Source organism: Curcuma longa, chromosome 16 (genome assembly GCF_044706935.1).
Source record: "Curcuma longa cultivar G26 ecotype Majalengka, Jawa Barat chromosome 16, ITB_CL_G26_1.1, whole genome shotgun sequence".
Lineage (NCBI taxonomy): Eukaryota > Viridiplantae > Streptophyta > Magnoliopsida > Zingiberales > Zingiberaceae > Curcuma > Curcuma longa.
The window spans coordinates 11,668,174-11,690,693 of NC_133876.1; the positions used below are offsets into that span (position 1 = coordinate 11,668,174).

A 22,520-nucleotide genomic window follows, 5' to 3' on the forward strand; every position below is an offset into this window, starting at 1 on the left:
TTTTAAATTAATAAATTTAATTCATTAATTTTATTTTAATAAAATAATTATTTTAATAAAATAATTTTTTAAATTAATAAATTTAATTCATTAATTTTATTTTTAAAAATTTAAAATAAATTTATATATATTAATAAAATAATTTATTAAATTAATAAATATAATTTGTTAATTTTATTTTTTAAAATTTAAAATAAATTATCTCTTTTAAATTTATAAATATTTAAATTAAATTTTATTGAATTAATTAACTTGGTTTTAATTAGGTTTGGTGATACATTTCAATTAACTCAGTTTTAAAATAAGAGGATAATCATAGAAAAAAATTTCATTAATTTTTGAAATCACAGAAAATCTTAGGTTGCTAAGATAATCACATTCAAGAGTTATAATCTATTTGTTGATGTGGTAGTGATGTTGCATTAATTAAGAATCAATCATATCTGAACTAAACAAAGTTATTGATAACCTTGGACAAATAAACAAAGTTATCAATGATAATCCCCAACCAAATATCCTATAAGGGTGTATTTAGTTCAAGGTTATTATTGCAAACTTATCTATTTATTTAAGGTTATTAACAAAAATCTTATTTGGTTTAGGTAATGAATGATTCCTGAGTAATTTTTGTATGTTTGACACTATCAGCAAATGTAGCAATTTGGGGATTCAGAATGTGATTACCTCTGATTTTTAAGGGTTTTCTCTATTATGGGGTTATCGAGTGTTGAGCATGGGCAACCGTGATCAATGAGCAGGGGTAGAGTGCCATAGCAATTTGGGGTGGTCGATGAAGGGCACATGTGGGTGGAGTTTCGTCTTCCTAAACTAGTCCAGGCATTGAAGGAACTCCAACACCTGTGCCGATATCTCATGTGGCTCGAGAAGCAGAAGAATGAGGTGTTGGTGTTTCACGTGGATATGAACGCAACACCGATCGACGATCGACGTGCACTCAATCGGCGGCTACTCCGGTGACAGCGCTGTAGGTGCTTGCAAAGAATGGGAAGAGGAATGATAGTGGGAAGAAGCAATGGCGGAGCCAGCCCGAGTAATTTATCCGGACTGATTCGAACTCTTAGACTACGTCGGTATACCCCGGGCTAGTTCTTAAAATTTTTTTCTCCTCTCTAAATCCAAGTCGGACCACCCGGGCTACAGCCCAGGAGCCCGGCTCCGCCCTTGGGAAGAGGAACAAGACAATAAGTTATAATTGAGATAAACTAAATAGATCGGATCTAAAATCCAATAAAATTATTCTATTTTTTAAATAATACAAAATTTTAAAATATTATTCAAATTTATTTTATTTATATATATCACCATTAATAATAATATTAATATATTTTATTTTATTTTGTTAAACTAAATTATACATTAAAATCTTTAATCAAATAAATTTTTATTACATTATTTAAATTGAATCAAATAATATTAAATTATATTTTATTTTTCATAATCAAAATTTATATAATTAAATAATAATAACATAATTAAGATTATACATAATAACTTAAATTAAACACATCCTATAATAATTTGAATTAAACTCATCCTAAAAGTGTATTGATGTACCATTTAAAAAGGAAGAATTTGACAAGCAAAGAGATGTGTTGAAAATTTAAAAGTGATTCATATCCACAAGCATCAGCTGCCGTCCAGACCACAGGCATTAGCTATGGCACAATCACAGTCAAGTTCAGCCACAAAATCATGACCAAGTTCAGTCGTGAAATTGCGGCCAGACGACCATGAGCATTCGCGGCCACATGCTCGTGGTCACCTAGCTGATCTCGTAGTAGCTACAATTTCACAGCTACATCATAAGCTCGCGATCAGCTGGCTGCGATTTCATAATAGTTTGCCCACAACCATGCACAATTTCACGATCACTTGGTCATGAGCATTGATGGCGAGCTCACAGCTAGGTCGCAATTTTACAACCAGCTGGTTGTAAAAGGCTAGCGGTTTGGAATTTGGATGACATCCACAAAATGAGATTTTAATATTATTAATTAATACAATTAGACTTATCCACGCAATAAACCATTAGAAAAAATATTAATCTAAATCCTTCCTTAATTTTAAGTTGTTCAAAATTTTCTAAACTCTCACTCACTTTTTCCGATGAGCAATCGGTTAAAAATTAAATTTCAAATAAATTGAAATTGATTAAATTGATTTTTTAAATTAATTGAATTGATTAATTTTTTTTAATAAAAATCAAATAAAATGACAAAATATTAATTAATTTGATTGAAAATTAAACAATCGATTTCATCATCAACAGATGTTTTTTCACAACCGATTGATGATGGACGGTATTGGATTTTTAAATTTAGGAGTTGATTAGCAGTTATATTACTTTCCAACAATCGATTAATAATGAACAATCGGTGCAACGATAGATTATGAAATATTTTATTTAATTTTAAATTTCGATTTAGATATAGCGGTCAATTGCTATATCAATCGACTACTAATAACATAGCAGTCGATTTATATGCTCGATTTAAATGATTTAATCGAATTTATATTTTAAAAATCGAGACCGAATTGAATTGCCCAAATTAAATTAAATTTTTTTCAAATTAATCCAGCTTTTCAATAAAAATAAATAAATAATATTGAGAATATAAAATAACCAATTTAAACATCCAATAATGTTTTTTCCCAAATCAATCAAAAGATGTTTTTTCACAAATCATGAGATATTTTATTTAATTTTTTAAATTTAATAATTAATTATTATTTTTCAAATAATCGATTGACTGACGATAGATAATTAGTCCTCGATTTAGACCTAACAATCCATGATTGTTATATCAATCATTTGCTCATAACATAACATATTTTTTATTTAATTGATTTAATCGAATCCAGACTTTTAGATCAAGATCAAATCGAATTATTCAAATTAATCAATATTTTTTTAAATTAAAAAACTTAAAATTTTGAATTAACTGCCCAGAGCCCATCTCATGGCCGTCCATTCTGAATCCAATGGCCCACATGCCTCGACCGATCTCGACTCCACCCGTTCTCTGACGACGAAATTGGTGGCTTGCGCGATGCGCCGCCCGCCTCCGGTTCTGGGGCCGCACGACGGAAGAGGAGTACCGGAAGATCTGAGAGCTGCAAGAAGGACCCGACGATGAGGCGGCGGAGGCGGCGGCGACGGCGACCGAGGGAGATCCGGCGCCAGAAGAGCGCGGCGGAGCCAGTAAGAGCGTGGGGAGCAGGACGTGGAGGATTTTCGGTGTCTGAGCTGCACAGCGGAAGAGCGCTGCGGCCGCCATTCATGCAACTCACGTGTGCATGACCATAAAAATGATTCCAAAAATACCCCTGCAAGGAAATTTCATATTCCATGGATCATTCATATTGAATGATTATTTTACAATGGCAAATTCATAATGGTGCATCAATGAGAACATATAGGAAGGTCCCACCGACCAACAGGGTAAATCAGGAAGCGCATACGGAAACATAAATACGAAGGTTAAATGGACTCTATGTTTGGAAGATATGTGCCTTCAGGATATAATTGAGTTGGTTATTATGAGATAGATGTATTGCAGTGGACAATGATCGAATCTCAACGAAGCTGAGATAATACTTTTTCCTATAGTAATTAACTGTAATTTTTTAATTTACCTTCTCATAGATCACTATCGGCACTAAGCTATGGAGCTCACATGCCGGACACGTGACCATAATAATATGAGATTCCAAAAATACCCCTACAAGGATATTTCATATTACATGTTTTAGATCATTCATATTGAATGATTATTTCACAATAACACAATTCATGATGGTGCATCAAATGAGAACATATATGAAGGTTAAATTTATATTTCTGTGTGATGACTCTATGTTTGGAAAATATGTGCCTTTAGGAATATAATTGAGTTAGTTATTGTGAGACAGATTTATTGTAGTAGACAAGGATCAAATCTCAACAAAGTTGAGACAATACATTTTCTCGTAGTAGTCAACTGTAATTTTTTGATTTACCTTCTCATAGATGGTCACAAAACTGATCATATAAAAGTACTGAGATGACGAATTTTATTTTTTACTGCAGTGATGAAATGAATAAAAGGTTAGAATTCGAATCAATAATTCTAAAAGTCAATCTTTTAATATACGTAAGTTGTATTTTAAATTTTTTAATAGACGAATTGTGAAAATCATCTTCGTGTTAATTAAAAGTAATTTCTTTTTATATAATTGTGAAAATCATCTTCTATCCTCGCAAGCGATGATGATATTATGATTGATATGTTATGCATGTATTTACTCCAACAAGGCGCTTTCAAAGACTATTTTTCCCTCTATTTTGACAAAATTTAGAGGACCTTCCATGTGATTGAATTCATTATTTTCCTCCATTCACATTGTTCAAAGTTATTCGAAGATAATTATATGTGCAATATTATTTTGATATTTTGTTTAAACGAAACATTATTTTGATGAAACATAATAATAAAAGGCCATAATTTTTTTTATTATTTTATGTAAAAAATAATCCAATCCATTTATATATCAATATTTCGCCAATTTCTTGTGGATAAGTTTACTTGCATAGGGAGCCCATCCCCTCCTTGGCTGCCATTGGCCCACCGCGTACACGTCAATGGTAGATTAGTAGGTGAGATCGCGCCTCCCGCTTCGCACTCGCCCTCGTCGCCATCCGACCCCTCATCTGCCGTCGATTCGTCAGATCAACGGCCGGATCGTCAGACGCTGCTGCGGAGGCAGAATTAGGCCACCGCTACATCTCACCCACCGTACCCGAACCGGGTTCAGGTTAGGTAAGCCGGGCCCACTCGAGTCGGGTTGCGGTTTTTGGATTTTTATCCTTTTAAGCCTCCAGTGCGCTCCAACGACTGCGATCGTGATGGGGTAGGTGAAATGCTGACATGGCGAGATCTAGGCCGCTAGTTATTGTCTTTAGTCAGCAATTGCGACGGTCAGCCCCACACCCACTTGTTCCACCAACCAATGTAGAGAGATTTGCGATAATTCCATTTGTGTCCTGACCAACTCCTTGTCCCCTCACCACCGGTATATTTACCTCCCCCTCCGTCGCCGGATTTCTCAGGGAAGAGACTAAGCGAGCGAAGCCTACTCACTCTTCTCGTCGGTGATCGACATGGGATCGTACTTGACGCCGGAGGAGACTGTTTTCCGGTCGAAGTTACCGGACATCGCCATCGACAACCGCCGGCCGCTGCACGCTTACTGCTTCGAGCGGTTGGCGGACTTGGGCGACCGCCCCTGCCTTATCGACGGCGCGAGCGGCGCCGTCATGAGCTACGCCGAGGTGGACCTCGCGTCCAGGCGCGTCGCCGCGGGTCTTCGCCGGCTCGGTGTCGGCCGGAGGGAGGTGATCATGATTCTGTTGCGGAACTCGCCGGAGTTCGTCCTCGCCTTCCTCGGCGCCTCCCGCCACGGCGCCGTGGCGACGACTGCGAACCCGTTCTACACCCCCGCGGAGATTCACAAACAGGCGGCGGACGCCGGCGCGAGGGTTATCGTCACGGAATCGTGCTACGTGGACAAAGTGCGGGAGTTCGCGCGCGTGCGGGGAGTGGTGATCGTCTGTGTGGACGATCCTCCGCCGGAGGGCTGCAGGAGCTTCTCGGAGTTGATGAAGGAAGAGGAGGAAAGCAGAGGAGGAGGAGATCGACGCGGACGAAGTAGTGGCGATGCCGTACTCGTCGGGGACGACGGGACTGCCCAAGGGGGTGATGCTGACTCACCGGAGCCTGATCACGAGCGTGGCGCAGCAGGTGGACGGAGACAACCCGAACCTCTACTTCCGGAAGGAAGACGTGCTGCTCTGCGTCCTGCCTCTCTTCCACATTTACTCCCTCAACTCGGTGCTGCTCTGCGGCCTCCGCGTCGGCGCCGCCATCCTCCTAATGCGCAGGTTCGAGATCTCCGCCATGTTGGAGCTGGTGCAGCGCTACCGCGTCACCGTCGCGCCCTTCGTCCCGCCCATCGTTCTCGAGTTCGTCAAGAGCTCCCTCGTCGACAGCTACGACTTGTCCTCCATCCGCATCGTCATGTCGGGGGCCGCTCCCATGGGGAAGGAGCTCGAGGACAAATTCATGGCCAAGCTCCCCAACGCCACGCTGGGCCAGGTTCACACATCGCCGCCCTGTATCACTCGGATGCATGCAGAATCCATGTCCTGTTCTATCTTTTGATGAACAGTGCGGAAATAACAGGGGTACGGGATGACGGAAGCAGGGCCGGTGCTGGCGATGTGCCTGGCGTTCGCGAGGGAGCCGTTTCCGGTGAAGTCCGGCGCCTGCGGCACGGTGGTGAGGAACGCCGAGCTCAAGATCGTGGACCCCGACACCGGCCTCGCGCTCGGCCGCAACCAGAGAGGAGAGATCTGCATCAGGGGAGAACAAATCATGAAAGGTAATTCGTAATCTCAATTCACATCTTCTTCTTCTTCTCATCGTCACGATCGTTGCAGGCTATCTGAACGATCCTGATGCCACGAAGAACACGATCGATAAAGAAGGCTGGCTGCACACCGGCGACATCGGCCTGGTCGACGACGACGACGAAATCTTCATAGTCGACAGGCTGAAGGAGATCATCAAGTACAAAGGCTTCCAGGTTGCGCCGGCGGAGCTCGAGGCGCTGCTCATCACCCACCACGACATCGCCGACGCTGCCGTAGTCCCGTAAGCAACTACAGATTCCCAATTCCTCCTCCATTTTAACTTTAGGGATCTATATGCGTGAAAAATCGATTAAATCGTATATAACGCAGCGGAAAATAGGATCCCTCTAGAAGATCCATGCGAAAAACATACTCGTTTGAGGATTCTACCTACTAGAATCGAGGTTACCTTCGATGCGTGCCCTTCGCAATCCCGACAGCAACTCTTTGCCTTCAAGGTCGTCAGATCTCAGCACGATCAGTATGTTCGCGCCTCCACGGTATCCACACAAACAATGAGATGAAGAAGAACCAAACTGTGGTGCTAGCCACAAAATAGGGTTTGGCCAAGAGAAGAAGAAGAGAAGAAGAGGAAAAGCAAGAGCATCCAACAACTCCTTCATCAAGAGCCTCTCACCCCTTTTATATCCTACCATGAGATATGAAGGATGAAGGGTTTTCTTGACTTTTAGTGATCTACGAAATTAATATTTTATTAATTCTCATACATCTCATGCATGAAGATCTTTCTCTTCCTTTAATGAAGATCATGCATCTCATGCATGATAATCTTTCTCTTCTTTTAAGGAAGATTATGCAGCTTTTATGATCATGCATCTCATGCAAGATAATCTTTGATGAATTCGAATTTGACTTGTGTGACTTGAGTCCAACTCGAGTCTCACACAATCTGAGTTGACTTGAGTCCAACTCGAGTCCAACTCAATCCGAATTGACACTAAAGACTAATTCTAACATTAACCTCAACTCATGCTCCGCAGGATGAAAGACGAAGCCGCCGGAGAAATCCCAGTGGCCTTCGTCGTCCGGTCAAACGGCTCACAGATCACCGACGACGAGATCAAGCAGTACGTCTCCAAGCAGGTAACTACTTAACTTAATTAAATCACAATTCATGTAATTAGTTCTAAATTGAAGGGGGTAATTGCGAATGTATGGCTTAGGTGATCTTCTACAAGAGGATCGGGAAGGTGTTCTTCGTGGAGGCCATTCCGAAGGCGCCATCTGGCAAAATCCTGCGAAAGGACCTGAGAGCGAGGCTCCCAAATCCATTTCCATAAAATGATTTACAAGCGTCTTTGGAGCAAAACTGCGTTTGAAATAATGATAATAAGTTTGCATAAAGGAATGGTGTTCATCATTTGAGATGTAACTCCTTGTATGAGATCCCTCATATGGACTTGGATTCTTGTAGGGATCTTAGAAAAGAGAAGGTAAAGACATTGTAGAATCTAAGTTCCATAATTGGATTATTAGGGTTGTCGACCACATCGTACCTTAATGTACTTGTTATCTTCTCGAGTCGAAGTATCTCCTTGCGAGGTTGTAAGGATTCCATCGTGTGCACCCAAATGTGTTATTTGATATATTGGCAACTCGAATGTTTATAAATCTATAATATTTTACTAAATTGCGTGAGTAAGTTTCAGTATTATCCATTTCATATACTTAAGTTTTAAAATTTCAAAAATACATAGTGATTTCCCATTATACCTCTCCTTTCTTTCCACATTCAAAATTTTACTCTGTTCATTCAAAAATTCACTCGAATTCAGATCTGAAGACATGAATACATTAAAGAGCTTTAAGAGTACATTGATTTTGATTTGAAGTGATTCAAAATTCTTTAGATTTATCGATCAATTTCATATAAAACTGGCTTATAGATATACACCATCCGAAAATTCAAAAGTTTAATATTTTTTGAATTAGGGGAGTCATAGTAATCTAGTGATGATATTGATTAATGAGTATTATTATTCTAGATCTTATAATAAGCTTTTATAAATTTTATCAAGCCTTTATTAATTTAAAAATTAATATACTCTTGAGAGTATTTTTTAATATATCAATACCTTCATATTTGAGTTCAACAGTGTAAATTGAAACTGATGAATTTTGAATAGACAGAGTAAAAATTATTTCGCCCATAAAGAGATTAAATAGATAGATAACAAATAGGGTTACTTTTTTTTTTTAACAATTTGATTATAGAATATCAGGAGATAAATAATCAAACGTAACGTTTGAAAAGAAATGACACGATCGTAAATATCATTGATAAAAAAATTAAAAATTCTAAAATAACTAAACATGTATTTAAATAGATTCGAAATTCTATTATTATAAAAATAAAAATATTTTTAAAATTATAATTTAATAAAAATAATAAAAAAAAATTATCCGTGTTCCACATTAGTAAGTCTACTAAGTTGACTTAGTTGATGGACTTAAAAAGGGCCAATTTAGCTAAACAAACCTAACCACAATCCACCTCTCCCATACAGATGATATATATAGAGAAATGCTAGGCTGCGTGATGAGAAATTCGCAATCCATGCGTGACACCCACGACCCACTACTGTTGCCGCCGACCTCCGCACGTCGGTCCTTTTTCAGCCTGATCGATCTCCGATCACGATTTGATTGAAAATGGCACGACCACTGTCGACGGCGATCGGGCCGGATTCTGACTAAATCGCGGTCAGAGATCGATCGCGATTCGATCGGAATCCGGTCCGATCGACGTCGACAGTGACTGAGCCGTGGGGGCAGTGTTTCCAGCCAAACTCACTGGATTCCAATCGAAATTCAACGTCGGCCAGCGAGTGGCGCGTCGATCGTGCTTGGGGCAGCGATCGAGGATGGTCGGATGGCGGCGGCAGTGACGATGGGTCGCAGGTGTCACGCATGAGTCGCAGATTTTTGATCACATAGCATAGCAATTTATATATATTATATATAATTCATCATATTTATTTATGAATATTAACAAATTACATATATAACTTATTCATTTAATTTAATAAATAATTTAAATTTTTTTTATTTAATTGATTTTATACATATTGAATAAATATAAATAAATTTTTTTATAGAGTAGAACATCAAATTTACTCGAAACGAAGTACATTCATAAATTTCAAATTTCTCAATTTTGCCCCAAAAAATTCATATGTGAATAAGAAAAAGAAATGAAATAGAATATTGCTTTTTAAAAGCCTTACAACTTCGCCGCTGCTTGGATTTGTGCAAATTTATGGGGTTTACAGTAAAGAATCGAGAAGTAAATGGAGCAGCAGCGAATGCTCACTTCGAATTGTTATAATATGAGGGGGATTTGTGAAAAAATGGAAAAAGCGTCTTATTCTTGCTGACCAAGTCTCAGAGACGAGAGGTCGAGGGGCAGCGGCGCCGGCGCCGGCGCCGCCTGGGCGAGGAAGGAGTGGCGGAGGAGATGCTCCGCCGTGAGCCTCCGACCAGGCTCCCTCTGCAGGCACGAACCGATGAAGCTACGGAACTCCGGAGAGGCGGTGGATGGTGCCTCGGGTAGCGGCGCGTAGCAGATCGCCATCATGAGGCTGGCCCAATCGCCCTGCCTCCCCAGTCGGTCCCCGAAGGGAAATCGACCGAGGTAGAACTCGAGGATGCTCACTCCGAAGCTCCAGATGTCGCCGGCGCGGCCGTCGTAGGAGCCCTGATTGAGATCGGTGTTGATCCGCTCAGGGCTCATGTAGGCGATCGTTCCCACAGCGGATTTGCAGGGATCCATCGTCTGGGCTAGGATCCGCCCCACTCCGAAGTCTGCGATCTTGACCTCGCCGCGAGCGTTGACGAGGAGGTTCGACGGCTTGATGTCGCGGTGCACGATCCGGCGGCGGTGGAGGTACGCGAGACCCGAGAGTACCTGCCGCGCGACGTCGGCCAGCTGGGCCTCGGAGGAGAATCGGCGGCCCTCGAGGGATCCTCCGTCCATGTACTCGAGAAGAATCTGGATCTCGCCGCCGCGGTCATAGAAGCCGTGGCAGCGCACCACGGAGGGGCTGTCGGCGGCGCGGAGGATCTGGATCTCGCGGCACATCTGGCGGCGGACCTCGTCGTCGTGGTGGCCGTGGATGACCTTGAGGGCGTAGAGACGGCCGGTGGTGCGGTGGCGGGTGAGCCAGACGGTGCCGCCTGCGCCGCTGCCGACGCGGCTGATGCGCTCTAGGTCTGCCAGGGCGGGGACGGGGGAGGAGACGGAGGGCGGGGGTAGGGGGAGGGGGACGGCGAGAGGGGAGGGCTCGCGCTGTGGGAGGGGGAGAGGGAGGGGGAGGGTGAGGTCCTGGCGGCGGCGAGGGCGCGTCGGCGGGCCGCCTTGACTCGGCTGTGTGGAGCGGGCCGATCCCGAACCGGGCCGCATGGCTGCTTGAGACGAGATTTGTGGGAGATAACAAAGGCTCGGCATTTTATAGTGATCATCACATTATAGAAAGGGGCTGATTGCTAATTCAAACTTTGACGAGGGGCTTAATGAATATATGCATAGTGTTCTTAGAAACCATTGAACAAGTCCAAAAACAAAAAGAAAGGGAAATAATAAGGCAAAATTTTCAAAGGCCTCTCTGTTTTTTTACAATTTTTTCTTATTACCCTTATTCCTCCTAGATCTTCTTGTTATGTTCCATGGACACAAATTGATCGTTTGTATTAGCTTTGGTTGAGACGTCCATAGAATGCTAGTGAATTTGAGTTAGCGAAAGGAGGCCCATAGTCGAAAAGGTGCTCCTGTTTAAGATCGCCTTTCGGATAAGTCATTGGTCACCTGATTTGCATGTTGATGGCCAAAGTGGTACTCACGAGCAATGAGGGAGCGAGAAATCGGGTCCTCTGCAAAGGAAAAGAAAAGAGTGAGAACGGAGGCCAGGGGTGCCATAACTGAGCCGCTCCACGCTCAACTCAGGTCGTTGCAGGAGAGGGAAGCACGAAAATGAAGAATTGTGTTCGTGGCCGGGTGTGCGTCATGGGGATGATAGCTGATCTACCGGGGTCATCCATCGGACGTCGCTGGTCTGTAGGTTGACGGTCACCGGGCCACCTGGCTTGTAGTGACACTCACGAGCAATGAGGGAGCAAGAGACCGGGTCCTCTGCAAAGGAAAAGAAGAGGGGGAAATGGAGGTCAGGGGTGCCCTGGCTCAGCCGCTTCGACGCTCAAGTCAAGTTGCTGTAGGAGAGAGAAGCACCAAAATGAAGAAGTAAGTGTGTTGTAGTCGGGTGTGCGTACCTGTACCCGCAAGAGGTGAGGTCGTTATATAGAATTACGAGAGAAAGATGTCCTATCTTAATTAAGGAGAATATTATCAGTGAATATTTTGTCAGAGAAGATGCCCCTCACTCATTGGTAAGGAGAATATCCCATCACAACCGTCGCTGTAGTGAAGGGTCCTATCATCATGCTTGATACGGTATCAGGCTATGCCATCATAAATCATGGTGCATTAATGGGTAGGTGAGTTACCCCAAATATCATATCATAGCATGTGCCCTTTTGGCAACGGTCATGACAAGCTGAATGATGGGGTGTTAGGAGTCGAACTCGGAGGGATCGAGCTGATTGAACACTGAGTAGGGCACAGGGCGAGTGGAGCTTAGGTGGCGAAAAGAGTCCAAGTCAAGGTTGCTTGAAACGGGGAGCTGAGACCCGATTCGAGATGGAGCTCAAGGTGTCCGAGACGAAGCTCGAGGCCGAGTGGAGGCTGGATCAGGAGTCCTAGGCTCGAAGCAGGGTGTTGAACCCCAGCGGAGTAGTTGGGTATTGCGTTTCGAGTCGAGCGGGTTGCTAAGTTGGAGAGTCGGAGTTGATCTGTTCGCCGAGTCAGGTGTTGGGTCCCGAGCTATCGGTTGCCGAGTCGAAGCTCGACCACTTGACCGGGGTAGGGAGTTCAAGCGTGGAGTTCAGCTGCGGAGCTAGGACGTGGGCACCAACTAGTCAGCCCTAGTGTCCAGTCCTGTGTCCGACGTGCCGTCTCCAATCGGGTTAGGTTTTGACTTTCTTGACTAAGACAGGTTAACCTATAACAGCAAGCAACTATCGCCTACAAAAATGACACTCATAAAATTGTTTAGTCGTATTATTGTCGACATCTTTTTCATATTAATTATACGATATCAACCTTGAAAGGCCTCTAGATAGATCTTGATAAGAGTTGACATTCGATCATCGATCGATGAAGAGATTAGGTGGGGGAAAACAAGTATTAAACTATTTGATAATGACTAATTTGATTGTTGTTAGAGGATCATATCCTTTTTCTTTTAAACCTTTTTAAATAATCTCAAATTAATCTATCCGCTTGAAGACTAAACCTTTTTAAATAATAATATTATTTTAGAATTCATATTTTATGTAAAATATTTATTTAATTATGAGAATTAGCAAACATTAATTTTAAGTTGACTAATAAATTATCAGTTTGGCTTATAGTGTGGGTCTAGAACTTTGTGCCAGATATGACCCATTCAAAAAGGGCTCTTGCTGACCCGGTCAATCATATGAAGCACTAATGGTCAACGCGCGTTGACCTTTGTAACTTTTACAGTTTACTGCCTGGACAAAGTAAACAGAATTTTGAGTAGATTCAGTTAAATTTTTTTTTTTCTAAATTTAGTAGCACAAACCGTAGAAATATGAGAGAGTAGGTAGCGATGGGAGTAGGTTGTGCAAGTCAGAGCGGGCAGCATAAAGTCAAACAGAAGTGAAACTAACTGGGCCCAAAGCTCCAAAGTCAACCCTTAAACGCCAACAGGGGACATGGCAAAACTCAAACTGATGCATGGTTGACTTGACTCAGCCCATGTGTCTCGCAATCTCGAATATAATCGCTGACTGTTTCAAAGTCCCGATGCCCGTGACCTCGGTTGTTGCATTTGAGTTGACCATGCATATGTGATGACAGAATCTAGTGGAAGAATTTTGACTTTTGAGGAAAATATTGTGTCGTGATGAAACAGCCAGTACTCAAGGCGAAAAGTGTCAACCATTTGAAGGAAGCAGTCTTCTCTCTGGCCAGGTCCAATTTTTTTCAAGTACTTGCGGATGGTTAATATTTTTCTCCAAGCATTTAATCTTTATCCAATAACATTCTATTTGGACTTAGAAAGATTATTCAGAATTGACATCCTCTGAGCACTAAAAATCACATTAGTGTACTATATTACAAACAGTTCTCTGATATGAAGTCATAATGATTTCCTACATAAAAAGTTATGTATTTTAATATTGATAAACTATTATCTGGATGCAATAAGTTATGCAGAAGGATGTGAATGATGTAGATAAAATTTATCCTTTCCATGTAATGGAAGTGATGTCTATAAGCCCTTTGATTATATAGGAGAACTAAAATGTATAACCATACTCAAATAAGTTATATATGAGATATTGAACTTATTTGGTTAAGCCTATTTAGATATCGAGAAACACATAGATTGATGAGAGGATGACATGCACATTCTATGTCTCATAGGCAAAAATATTAAGTAATACAATAAAATAGTGATAGATAGTTTAAGTCGAATCTATGACGTTTTCGTTAATTGGGTAGCCATGATGCATTGTTAGATGTCACTCATTATTTGTATTTTTAAAATGAGATTTAAGAGTTACTGACAACGTTACAAGAACCTATTGAGTCACATAGAGAGTATATTGATTTTGGAGTTTATTTTATTTTAGTATAATTAAAATAATGTGGATTTAAGTTTGTTGGATTAATGAGTTAATTTAAATAGATCTTAAATATATTGGATTAGTAGGTTAATTTAATATGGAGTTGAATTTTAATAAAGCTCACGGTTTTAATACCTATGTTTATATTTTAGTTTGCATTTTTGGATATGCATAAAAGTGTCTTATTAGATAAGACTTGGAGGTTGAATATTTTTTTAATCACGATATTATATGATAAGATTATGTCGACTAAAAAAATTAGGGTTTGATCTCAATTTTAAATAGTAGCTAGTACTACAATGTGGGTTATGTGCTACTCTAATCTTGCTCGTGAGACGGGTGGTGGCTGTGCTCGTGTGTATACCATAGAAGTTCTACGCATCAAGAGATAATATTCTATACAAACGTTTTATTTGAATTCGTATAGATTTCTGATGGATTTCGTTTCTCGTTGTGCTTGTGTTTATTTTTCGCATTAGAACCTAACACATCAATCTCTAACGTTGCATATCCCCTACACTAAATGTGATCAATATTCCTGAATATTAAATGTGGTCCACATCCCCGAGCACTAAACATCCGTCTTCAGAATAGCATCCTCGAGCACTAAGTGATGAGTATTCGGTGTTCTTCGAGCACACAATGTTCGTCCAACATCATCTCCATCAGACTTGGGAAGGGCACTCGGAAATTGAGCTCTCGAGCACTTATCATTCATCCAACAACGACCCATTAGCTCATTCGATCGATGATTCATTCATTTGGAGTAAATTAAACTAGACATTAATAATGATAAATTCTAATAATAAATGAGACTACGAGTGTGTACAAGCAAAATGATAAAACATATATATCTTATGGGAAGCTCAAGTTTGCTTTCTCCCCCTCACTCTTCTATTAAAATACCCTTTTCACCCTTTAAATTTACTATTTAAGTTGTTCCCATGTTAACCCAGAGGACAGTTTGGTAGTAAAATGTAAATATTAGGTAGTATTTTAAAAATTACTGAAAAATAGAAGAGCGTAATCTTTAAGGCAAATATCAAAAAACGTCCATCATTTCAATTAAAATCAAATCGGTATCTCAAAATATCTTACATTATTTGTAGAAGTTAGTTACCCATTTCCACAATATTAATTTTATTTTTAAATAATAATTTAATTAAAATAATATTTAACGAGCTGAAGATTCTATAATATTTTAAATGAATATCATCGGATGATAAAGTTAAAAACCATATGTAAAAAATAATTGTTAATTTTTATCATTTTAATTTTATTTTTTAAAATGATAATTTAATTAAAATAATATTTTAACAAATTTAAATGAAAACAATTTAATCATTTTAATAGAAAATGAAACATTTTTTTAAATTTTAATTGAAAAAATGGACGTTTTTTTCTTCCAAATAATATTTTAATTTTAAACGGGTGAGAACGGAAAGGAAAAGCCTTCGCCGCTCATCTCGTGCTTTCTCTGAATCCTGGCCGTTCGTTGCGCCTCTCTGTCCCCTGGGCAGCGTGCGGCCACGCTCTTTTCTGTGGCGGACGCGAGGCGACGCCGTTCGATCAGCGCCATGCTCTTATCCGCGCGGCAGCCGCCGAGCTCCGCCCCACATGGCCTCGTCTTCTCCGGCTTCTATTCAGCACCGCCTCGACGGACTTCACTCGCCTTGTCGAGGCCCAGTGTAGTTCTCTGTAGGGCTTCTTACTCGGCGGCAGTGAATGCAGAACCAGGACGAGGAAGTTCCGCTTGGGATGATCTCCGCCTGAGTTCCGACGGAGGGAACAGGTAATGCTTCTTACAGTTCGTTTCAGTGTTTATTCCTTGTATTGATCTGGTACAGCAGCCTTTAGAGGAGCTTTTCCTCGTTGATCTGTCTGATTAGGTGTTAGGCAATTGATTGCTGGATAAAGTTGCGAACTTGGGATAGGAATTTGGGGAACTCGGGAAACAGTGGCCGTCTTGGTTCCTTTTTGATGTTTCGCCTAATTAAAATTTCTCTTTTGCTTACTGTTTTATTTAGTTTTGACTTTGATAGAAGAGGGCAAGGGAACAAGAACAGGCACTGTACCAAATGCTAGTAAGATTCACTGGAGGCTGCTAATTTGTCACTATTCATCCACCTCGATTGGCATATACCATCTCCTGTACCCATCAGAGCCACTGTTAACCATTGATCGTGTAGTATTCAGTCTATTCTTAACCCTTTTTTGTATAAATATCTTTAACTTAGGGCTCACAAACTATCTTCATTTATTCGATGAATGTTCCTAAGAAATTAGGATATAAACGGAACTATGAACAGGCATGCACCTTGAATTTCTAAACATAGCATTCATCTAGCAGTATCGCTCTTCTTGTATACTGAAATGCAATATGGAGAGAATGAGTGTAGAGGGAATATGGGAGAAACAAGTTACTTTGGGACAAAATATTTTGTAATTTGAATGGCACATCAAGTTACCTGCGATACATGTACCTGCAGTAGCAATTCGCCTCTTTTGTGATCTTTGCCTTCTCACTTCAATCTCTTTCTTCACCCACATTTGTTCCCAAGCACAACCAGCATTAAATTTTCAAGTAAAAATGAATATATAACTAGGGATTAGATATGTCAAGAGGTTAGGTTCTTTACTAACTCACAAGTGATGAGTTTGTTAAGATCCATCTGGAGTAAAATGGTTCTCTATTTAATCAAAGTACATCCATCAATGCTATGTATTCATAGTTTGCATCAATTTCTCATGTGGAATTGGACTTGGATGTCAAATTCACCAAATGTTTGATGGTCTTATCAAAGTCAAAAGTCAAACTCAAGTGAGCTACGATGATAGTGTAAAATGTTGATGATAATTTTTTTTAAAAAGTAGCTACCATGGATACAAGAGGTGCCATGCACAAATACACTATTGTGAAGTATGACACTGCACCATGCCACCATAGACAATCATAGACCACCATGTGCAATTGGATATCCTCATCAACCCCATTGTTTGTTTTACTCTTAAACTATTATTTGTGATGACCCAGCAGCCCATGCGAGAACTAGCTCATTTAGTTAATAATAGGTTTGAACCAGATGACTCAAAATTGTTCCCAAGTTTATCATGTACACCAACCAAGGCTTGTATACATTTGCGATTATCCTAAATCCTCAATGTAGAGCTAAAGATGTCTGACATAAATATTTACCAATAAGATTTTCTCTATTGGATTCATTGACAGAATTGTTTAACTTTAAATCAGTTTTTCCCCCTCTTGTTTAATTTCTATTCTCTTATTGATAACCAATCTAGAAAATTTTTGTTAAAACATTAGGATCACTTGTCTCTCTGGCCATGCTAGCAAAAAGACATTTATCTATTGTTAACTCCTGTGCCACTTTTATCTGCTGGTGACACCTTTTAGCCAATAACAAAATGGCCTCTTTGACAGGTCTTCATGCCTTTCCTTTATTCAACTGATTAGAACTCCTTTCAGGTGCATTGAACAGTCTGATTTGTCTAATTTTGACCCCTTGGGCCTGTACAAGGAGAGAACTTTGGGCCTTGGTTCTTTTTGGGAAAGTGTTCTTGATTTCTTTTCCCAAACTTTTGAAAGCACATCAAGCCCAAAGAAGGATAGATCTTCCTTAAAACGAGGTGTAGCAGGTTAGTTCACTATTGTATTGATTATTGGTTTTACTTAGAGAGTAAGTGATATGCTCCATGCATAATGTAAGTCAAGGGAAATTGTTAATGTATGTGACTGGATTCTAAAGAGAAGCACTTAGTGCTATGTTCTCTAACTGTAGAATGCTGTGAAGTAATCTCTCTTAATGTTTAGCATATAGTATTTTAAGTCTACTTTCAAATGAGCACATACAGCTTAGGCAAGATATATTATAGTTATGGAATAACACCTAAAGATCATGTTCTTAGGTGATAATAGTTAATTTCAAATATTAAAAGTGCGCCAATCTTTCAAAAAAGCAGTATATAACTTATGTGATCGGTTCAAATTTTGAATCCAAAATTTGGAAGGACATGGTTAACAAACAGTTAAAAGTGCATAACCAACAAATATTTCATTGCTTAAGACATGTTTAATGAGAAATGTCAAGATACAGATTAAATCTGAAATCTGACTTTATATACAGCTGCAATTGAGGACAGTTCCATTGACATTGGTGACTTCTTTAAGGGCCCTCTGCCAGGGAAATTCTTAAAGCTGTTAGGGTATTTAGCTTTATCTCGTCTTGGAGTGTATGTGCCACTAGGTGGAGTGAATCGTGAAGCTTTTGTTGGTAACTTGGATCAAAACAGTCTATTAAGCACCTTGGATTCTTTCTCTGGTGGTGGAATTGGTAGATTGGGCATCTGCTCTTTGGGTATTGTTCCATTTATCAATGCACAAATTGTTTTCCAGCTTCTTACCCAGATCTATCCAAAGCTACAAGACCTCCAGAAAAGAGAGGGTGAAGCTGGAAGGAAGAAGGTTCTTCAGTATACACGCTATGCTTCTGTAGGTTTTGCAGTGGTTCAGGTGAGAGAAATCCTATTCATTGAAGCTATTGGATTTGGTATACCTGATCTAGTAATTTAGTGTTTTATTCCATGAAATCTTTCTCATAGTGTCTATCCTGTTCGATGCTATAATTACTGCCATTAGGTTGAAGTAGAGAAATGTATCACTGTTGCACAACTGCATAATGATAGGCTGAGTTGTTGACACTGGAGACATTCTTGCCATTTTGATAATTGATAGGGTGCCTATTTTACTACACTTCCTCAATTTGATGACAACCAAACCTCATTGTTGTTAACCATCAGTTTTCTGCATTTTTAGTAGATAACAAGGTTACTGCCATTTTTACTTGCTGGAAACCACTCGAACCGTGTGCTTTATTAATTTAGATTATTTGATTAGAAAAAACAATCCGGTCTATCTGCTAGAGATTCATTTTGCAATTTTGTTTAATTTTAAGAGTTGTTTTAAATTTTGTTTAAACCTTTAGAAAAATTTATTATCAATTTTTTCAAGGATAAGCTAGGTTGTTATTGGTCTTATTGATGATCAATAAAAGGGCTTAGGATCTCTTGAATAAAACATCTTTCCTTTTCCTTTCAGTTCAATAATATTTCCTCTATGGCAAGTTGAGTTGTCCGTGTTTTAGTGGTACAATTTGTTCAAGCTGCATCATAGTATTTACTTGTCTTCCTTTCCTTGCAACTTTTTGAACCCTAGTTCTTCATTGGTGCATCTTTTCTACCATATATGTAATAGTACGAAGCTCATTTAGTTTGTGAAGATTTTGTACACCAGTGTATAATAAATTTGCAATTTCCTCCATTGAGTGCATTTGATCCATCGCAGATGACTGTAGTGATGCCATAATGATACATAACACTTTGAACATTCTAAACTATTCTTTGAACATGTAAACTTAATCTTCTTCTTCGTTTCTTCACCATTATGCATACTTACCCATCCTATTGTGTATTGTCTTTGCATTACAAGGTAAAATGGTGGTTACATGCCACAAGTATTTATCTCACAAGAATGTGGCGCTACATTTGACATATGACTTTCTTAATAATTGTGAAAATTACTAAAAGCAAAGACTAAGATGGATCCTTTGTTGTATAATGGATGGTGAATTATGTGAGAATCTGTAGTTGTCTTCAATAAATCATGAGGCTAATCCACTAGTTAAGTCATAGAACTATTCTAAGCAAGTATTTCACTTAAATGACCAACATTATGAATAACTTAGGTTTGACTAGAAGGATGCTACTCTTGTTATATGAATATCCAAAATTTCAAGGTCAGCTTTAGAGCAATGTTGAACTGCTCCATCGCCACCAAGGAGATAAAGGTTCATAATATGAGAATAGAATGTTGTTCAGAGGTACCACTATATCGATAGGTCACTCCCAAATCCTTCTTTGGTAGTTCTTGTGCATTCACTAAAGTTTTACTAATACTTTACATGTATGCTATTGTTTGCATTGTAAATCTCATTTGGCTAGTTGTGCTTTTTTGGAGAGAATGACATAGTGACGCGAAACATTGGTGTTCTTATCGCTAGGCTATCGGGCAAGTACTTTACCTCCGTCCGTATGTCAACGACTTCAGTACAGAATGGGCGGTATCATCAGTTGTGCTGTTGACACTTGGATCAGTATTTACAACTTACATAGGGGAAAGAATATCTGACCTAAAACTCGGAAATGGAACTTCCCTTTTGATATTTACTAGCATTATATCCTACTTGCCTGCATCATTTGGCAGAACAGTTGCACAGGCTTTTCAGGATGGGAATTACCTTGGACTAGCAGCAATTATCTTTTCATTTTTTCTATTGGTTCTTGGTATCGTGTATGTTCAGGTAATAACATATTAGTTAAACTGTCTTATTGTATACATCATTTACTTAGTAATGTGCTTATAAATGGTTTCCAGGAAGCAGAAAGAAAGATACCACTCAACTATGCTTCGAGATACACAACTGGGGGCCTTCAAAAATCTGCATATCTTCCATTCAAGGTCTTCTATAGTTTCTGTTCATCTGCTCATTCTGCTCTTATGGCCATTGGTCGATGCTTTTGTTAATATGTTACTAATGCTTTCGTTCACATAGCGGTTTATCTACGAATTCTTGAACATATTTATCATGTTCAAAAGTTTAATTAGAATCCCATCTTCTAGCTCCAATTTGCTTGATCTAGTGGGTCAGTTTGTACTATTATCATTTATTTTGTACATGCCATTTACTTCTAATAGTTTCCTAAACAGGTAAATAGCTCTGGGGTGATGCCGATAATATTTTCAACTTCTTCCTTGGCTTTACCGGGCACTTTGGCGCGCTTCACTGGTGTAACTGCTCTTAAGAAGGCAGCCCTTGCCTTGAACCCCGGAGGTTAGCATACCGTCGTACGCGATACTTTGGTACACCTTGGCACACTTACATTAACTGAATGTGTAATGTACTATGATCACAGTAAAGTGAGACAAGTAATGAGTACCTTAGACATGTTAAAGGATTCGTTCTATCGAAGTCGTATGAAAAAGAATCAAGTTTCTAAACATAATTATCTGTTTTTTTCAGGTTCCTTGTATCTTCCCACCAACATACTGCTTATAGCCTTTTTCAACTACTACTATACTTTTCTACAATTGGATCCTGATGATGTCAGTGAGCAGTTGAAACGCCAAGGAGCTTCGGTACCGCTTGTTCGACCCGGGAAAAGCACAGCTGCTTTTCTCAAAACTGTAAGATGGTTCCTTTTTGTTTATGTTCATCTCCGGTAGTTTACGGGTGCAATCTACTTGTAACATTGCTACATTCATTTTGACTGAAAGATCAAAGCACATTAAGAATCATAGTCAATGAATGAGATCAGGAATAATACAAAACAATTGCAAAATTTATGAATTTTCCCAGAAAAGACAAGTTGAGACCGATAAATAGTCGTACGGGTACTTGAGCTTCATCAGATGCTCATATTAACTTGACTTTCATTTGTTCTACAGGTTCTTAGCCGGATATCAGTTCTGGGTTCAGCTTTTCTGGCAGTGCTAGCCGCCGGCCCTTCTGTGATCGAACAAACTACACACTTGACTGCTTTCCGCGGATTTGCTGGTACATCCGTTCTCATTCTCGTCGGATGTGCAACCGATACAGCAAGAAAAGTTCAGGCAGAAATAATTTCCCAAAAGTACAAAAACATTGAGTTCTATGATATCAACCAGTAGGCCTATGAATGGCCTTCAACAAGGTGAATTTTCTTTTCAAGAACACAACACTACCTAAATCAATAATGTTGTAAGTTAAATATTGTTATCAAATTTTGATTGTCTATGAATCCTCTTCTTTGTAATCTCTTCTTTCTTACCGAAATTTTAATCGAAATACGGAGATGTGTTCCACTTCATGTTGTCACTTAGTAAACACATTGGCTCTGAATTGTGTGGAGAATTTGTTTTTGGAATTAGATTGGAATCAAACAAATAGTGTTCATATAGCCGGTTTAGTCTGAGTTAAGATAGGAACAGAGAAGGCCACAAGCTCAAATACAAACACAAACATAAAATGGAAGTATACAGACTTGTCGGCGCAAGATGCTAGTCGGTTAGGCTTGCGCGACCTTAGGTTAGATGAGTATGCTTAACATTCTGTGCAAGTGTGCCAACAACACAATAAACTGACTATCCACAAAAGATTGTGAAGCAATGTACTAAATAATGAAATTACTTTCCTTCAGTGTGAATTAGTAAAGGTGAAAGATCAACACACAAGTGAATCAACACACAAGTAGATTAAAACTTATG

The 22,520-nt window shown here is 39.5% G+C and overlaps 2 protein-coding genes and 1 pseudogene across 2 annotated transcripts; 2 read left to right on the top strand and 1 right to left on the bottom strand.

Annotated features, from left to right (window-relative positions):
* Positions 1-5,092: 5,092 nt before the first annotated feature.
* On the top strand, positions 5,093-8,086 carry LOC141847471 (4-coumarate--CoA ligase 3-like; annotated as a pseudogene).
* A 1,585-nt stretch (positions 8,087-9,671) lies between these two features.
* Positions 9,672-10,923, bottom strand: LOC141847708 (mitogen-activated protein kinase kinase 4-like). The gene has a single exon (XM_074735776.1). It carries the CDS (start codon positions 10,893-10,895, stop codon positions 9,858-9,860), a length of 1,038 nt encoding a protein of 345 aa, XP_074591877.1. The 5' UTR covers positions 10,896-10,923; the 3' UTR covers positions 9,672-9,857.
* A 4,809-nt stretch (positions 10,924-15,732) lies between these two features.
* LOC141847544 (preprotein translocase subunit SCY1, chloroplastic) lies at positions 15,733-22,265 on the top strand. The gene is made up of 8 exons (XM_074735602.1): positions 15,733-15,995; positions 17,688-17,857; positions 18,346-18,731; positions 20,278-20,577; positions 20,652-20,735; positions 20,985-21,108; positions 21,298-21,461; positions 21,723-22,265. Exons 1-8 carry the CDS (start codon positions 15,781-15,783, stop codon positions 21,942-21,944), a joined length of 1,665 nt encoding a protein of 554 aa, XP_074591703.1. The 5' UTR covers positions 15,733-15,780; the 3' UTR covers positions 21,945-22,265.
* Positions 22,266-22,520: the final 255 nt, after the last annotated feature.

Coding starts and splice junctions, on each gene's coding strand:
- LOC141847544 (XM_074735602.1), top strand. CDS start 15,781: ATGCTCTTATCCGCGCGGCAGCCGCCGAGCTCCGCCCCACATGGCCTC. Junction 17,858..18,345: donor CTTAAAACGAGGTGTAGCAG/GTTAGTTCACTA, acceptor CTTTATATACAG/CTGCAATTGAGGACAGTTCC. Junction 21,109..21,297: donor CCTTGCCTTGAACCCCGGAG/GTTAGCATACCG, acceptor TGTTTTTTTCAG/GTTCCTTGTATCTTCCCACC.
- LOC141847708 (XM_074735776.1), bottom strand. CDS start 10,895: ATGCGGCCCGGTTCGGGATCGGCCCGCTCCACACAGCCGAGTCAAGGC.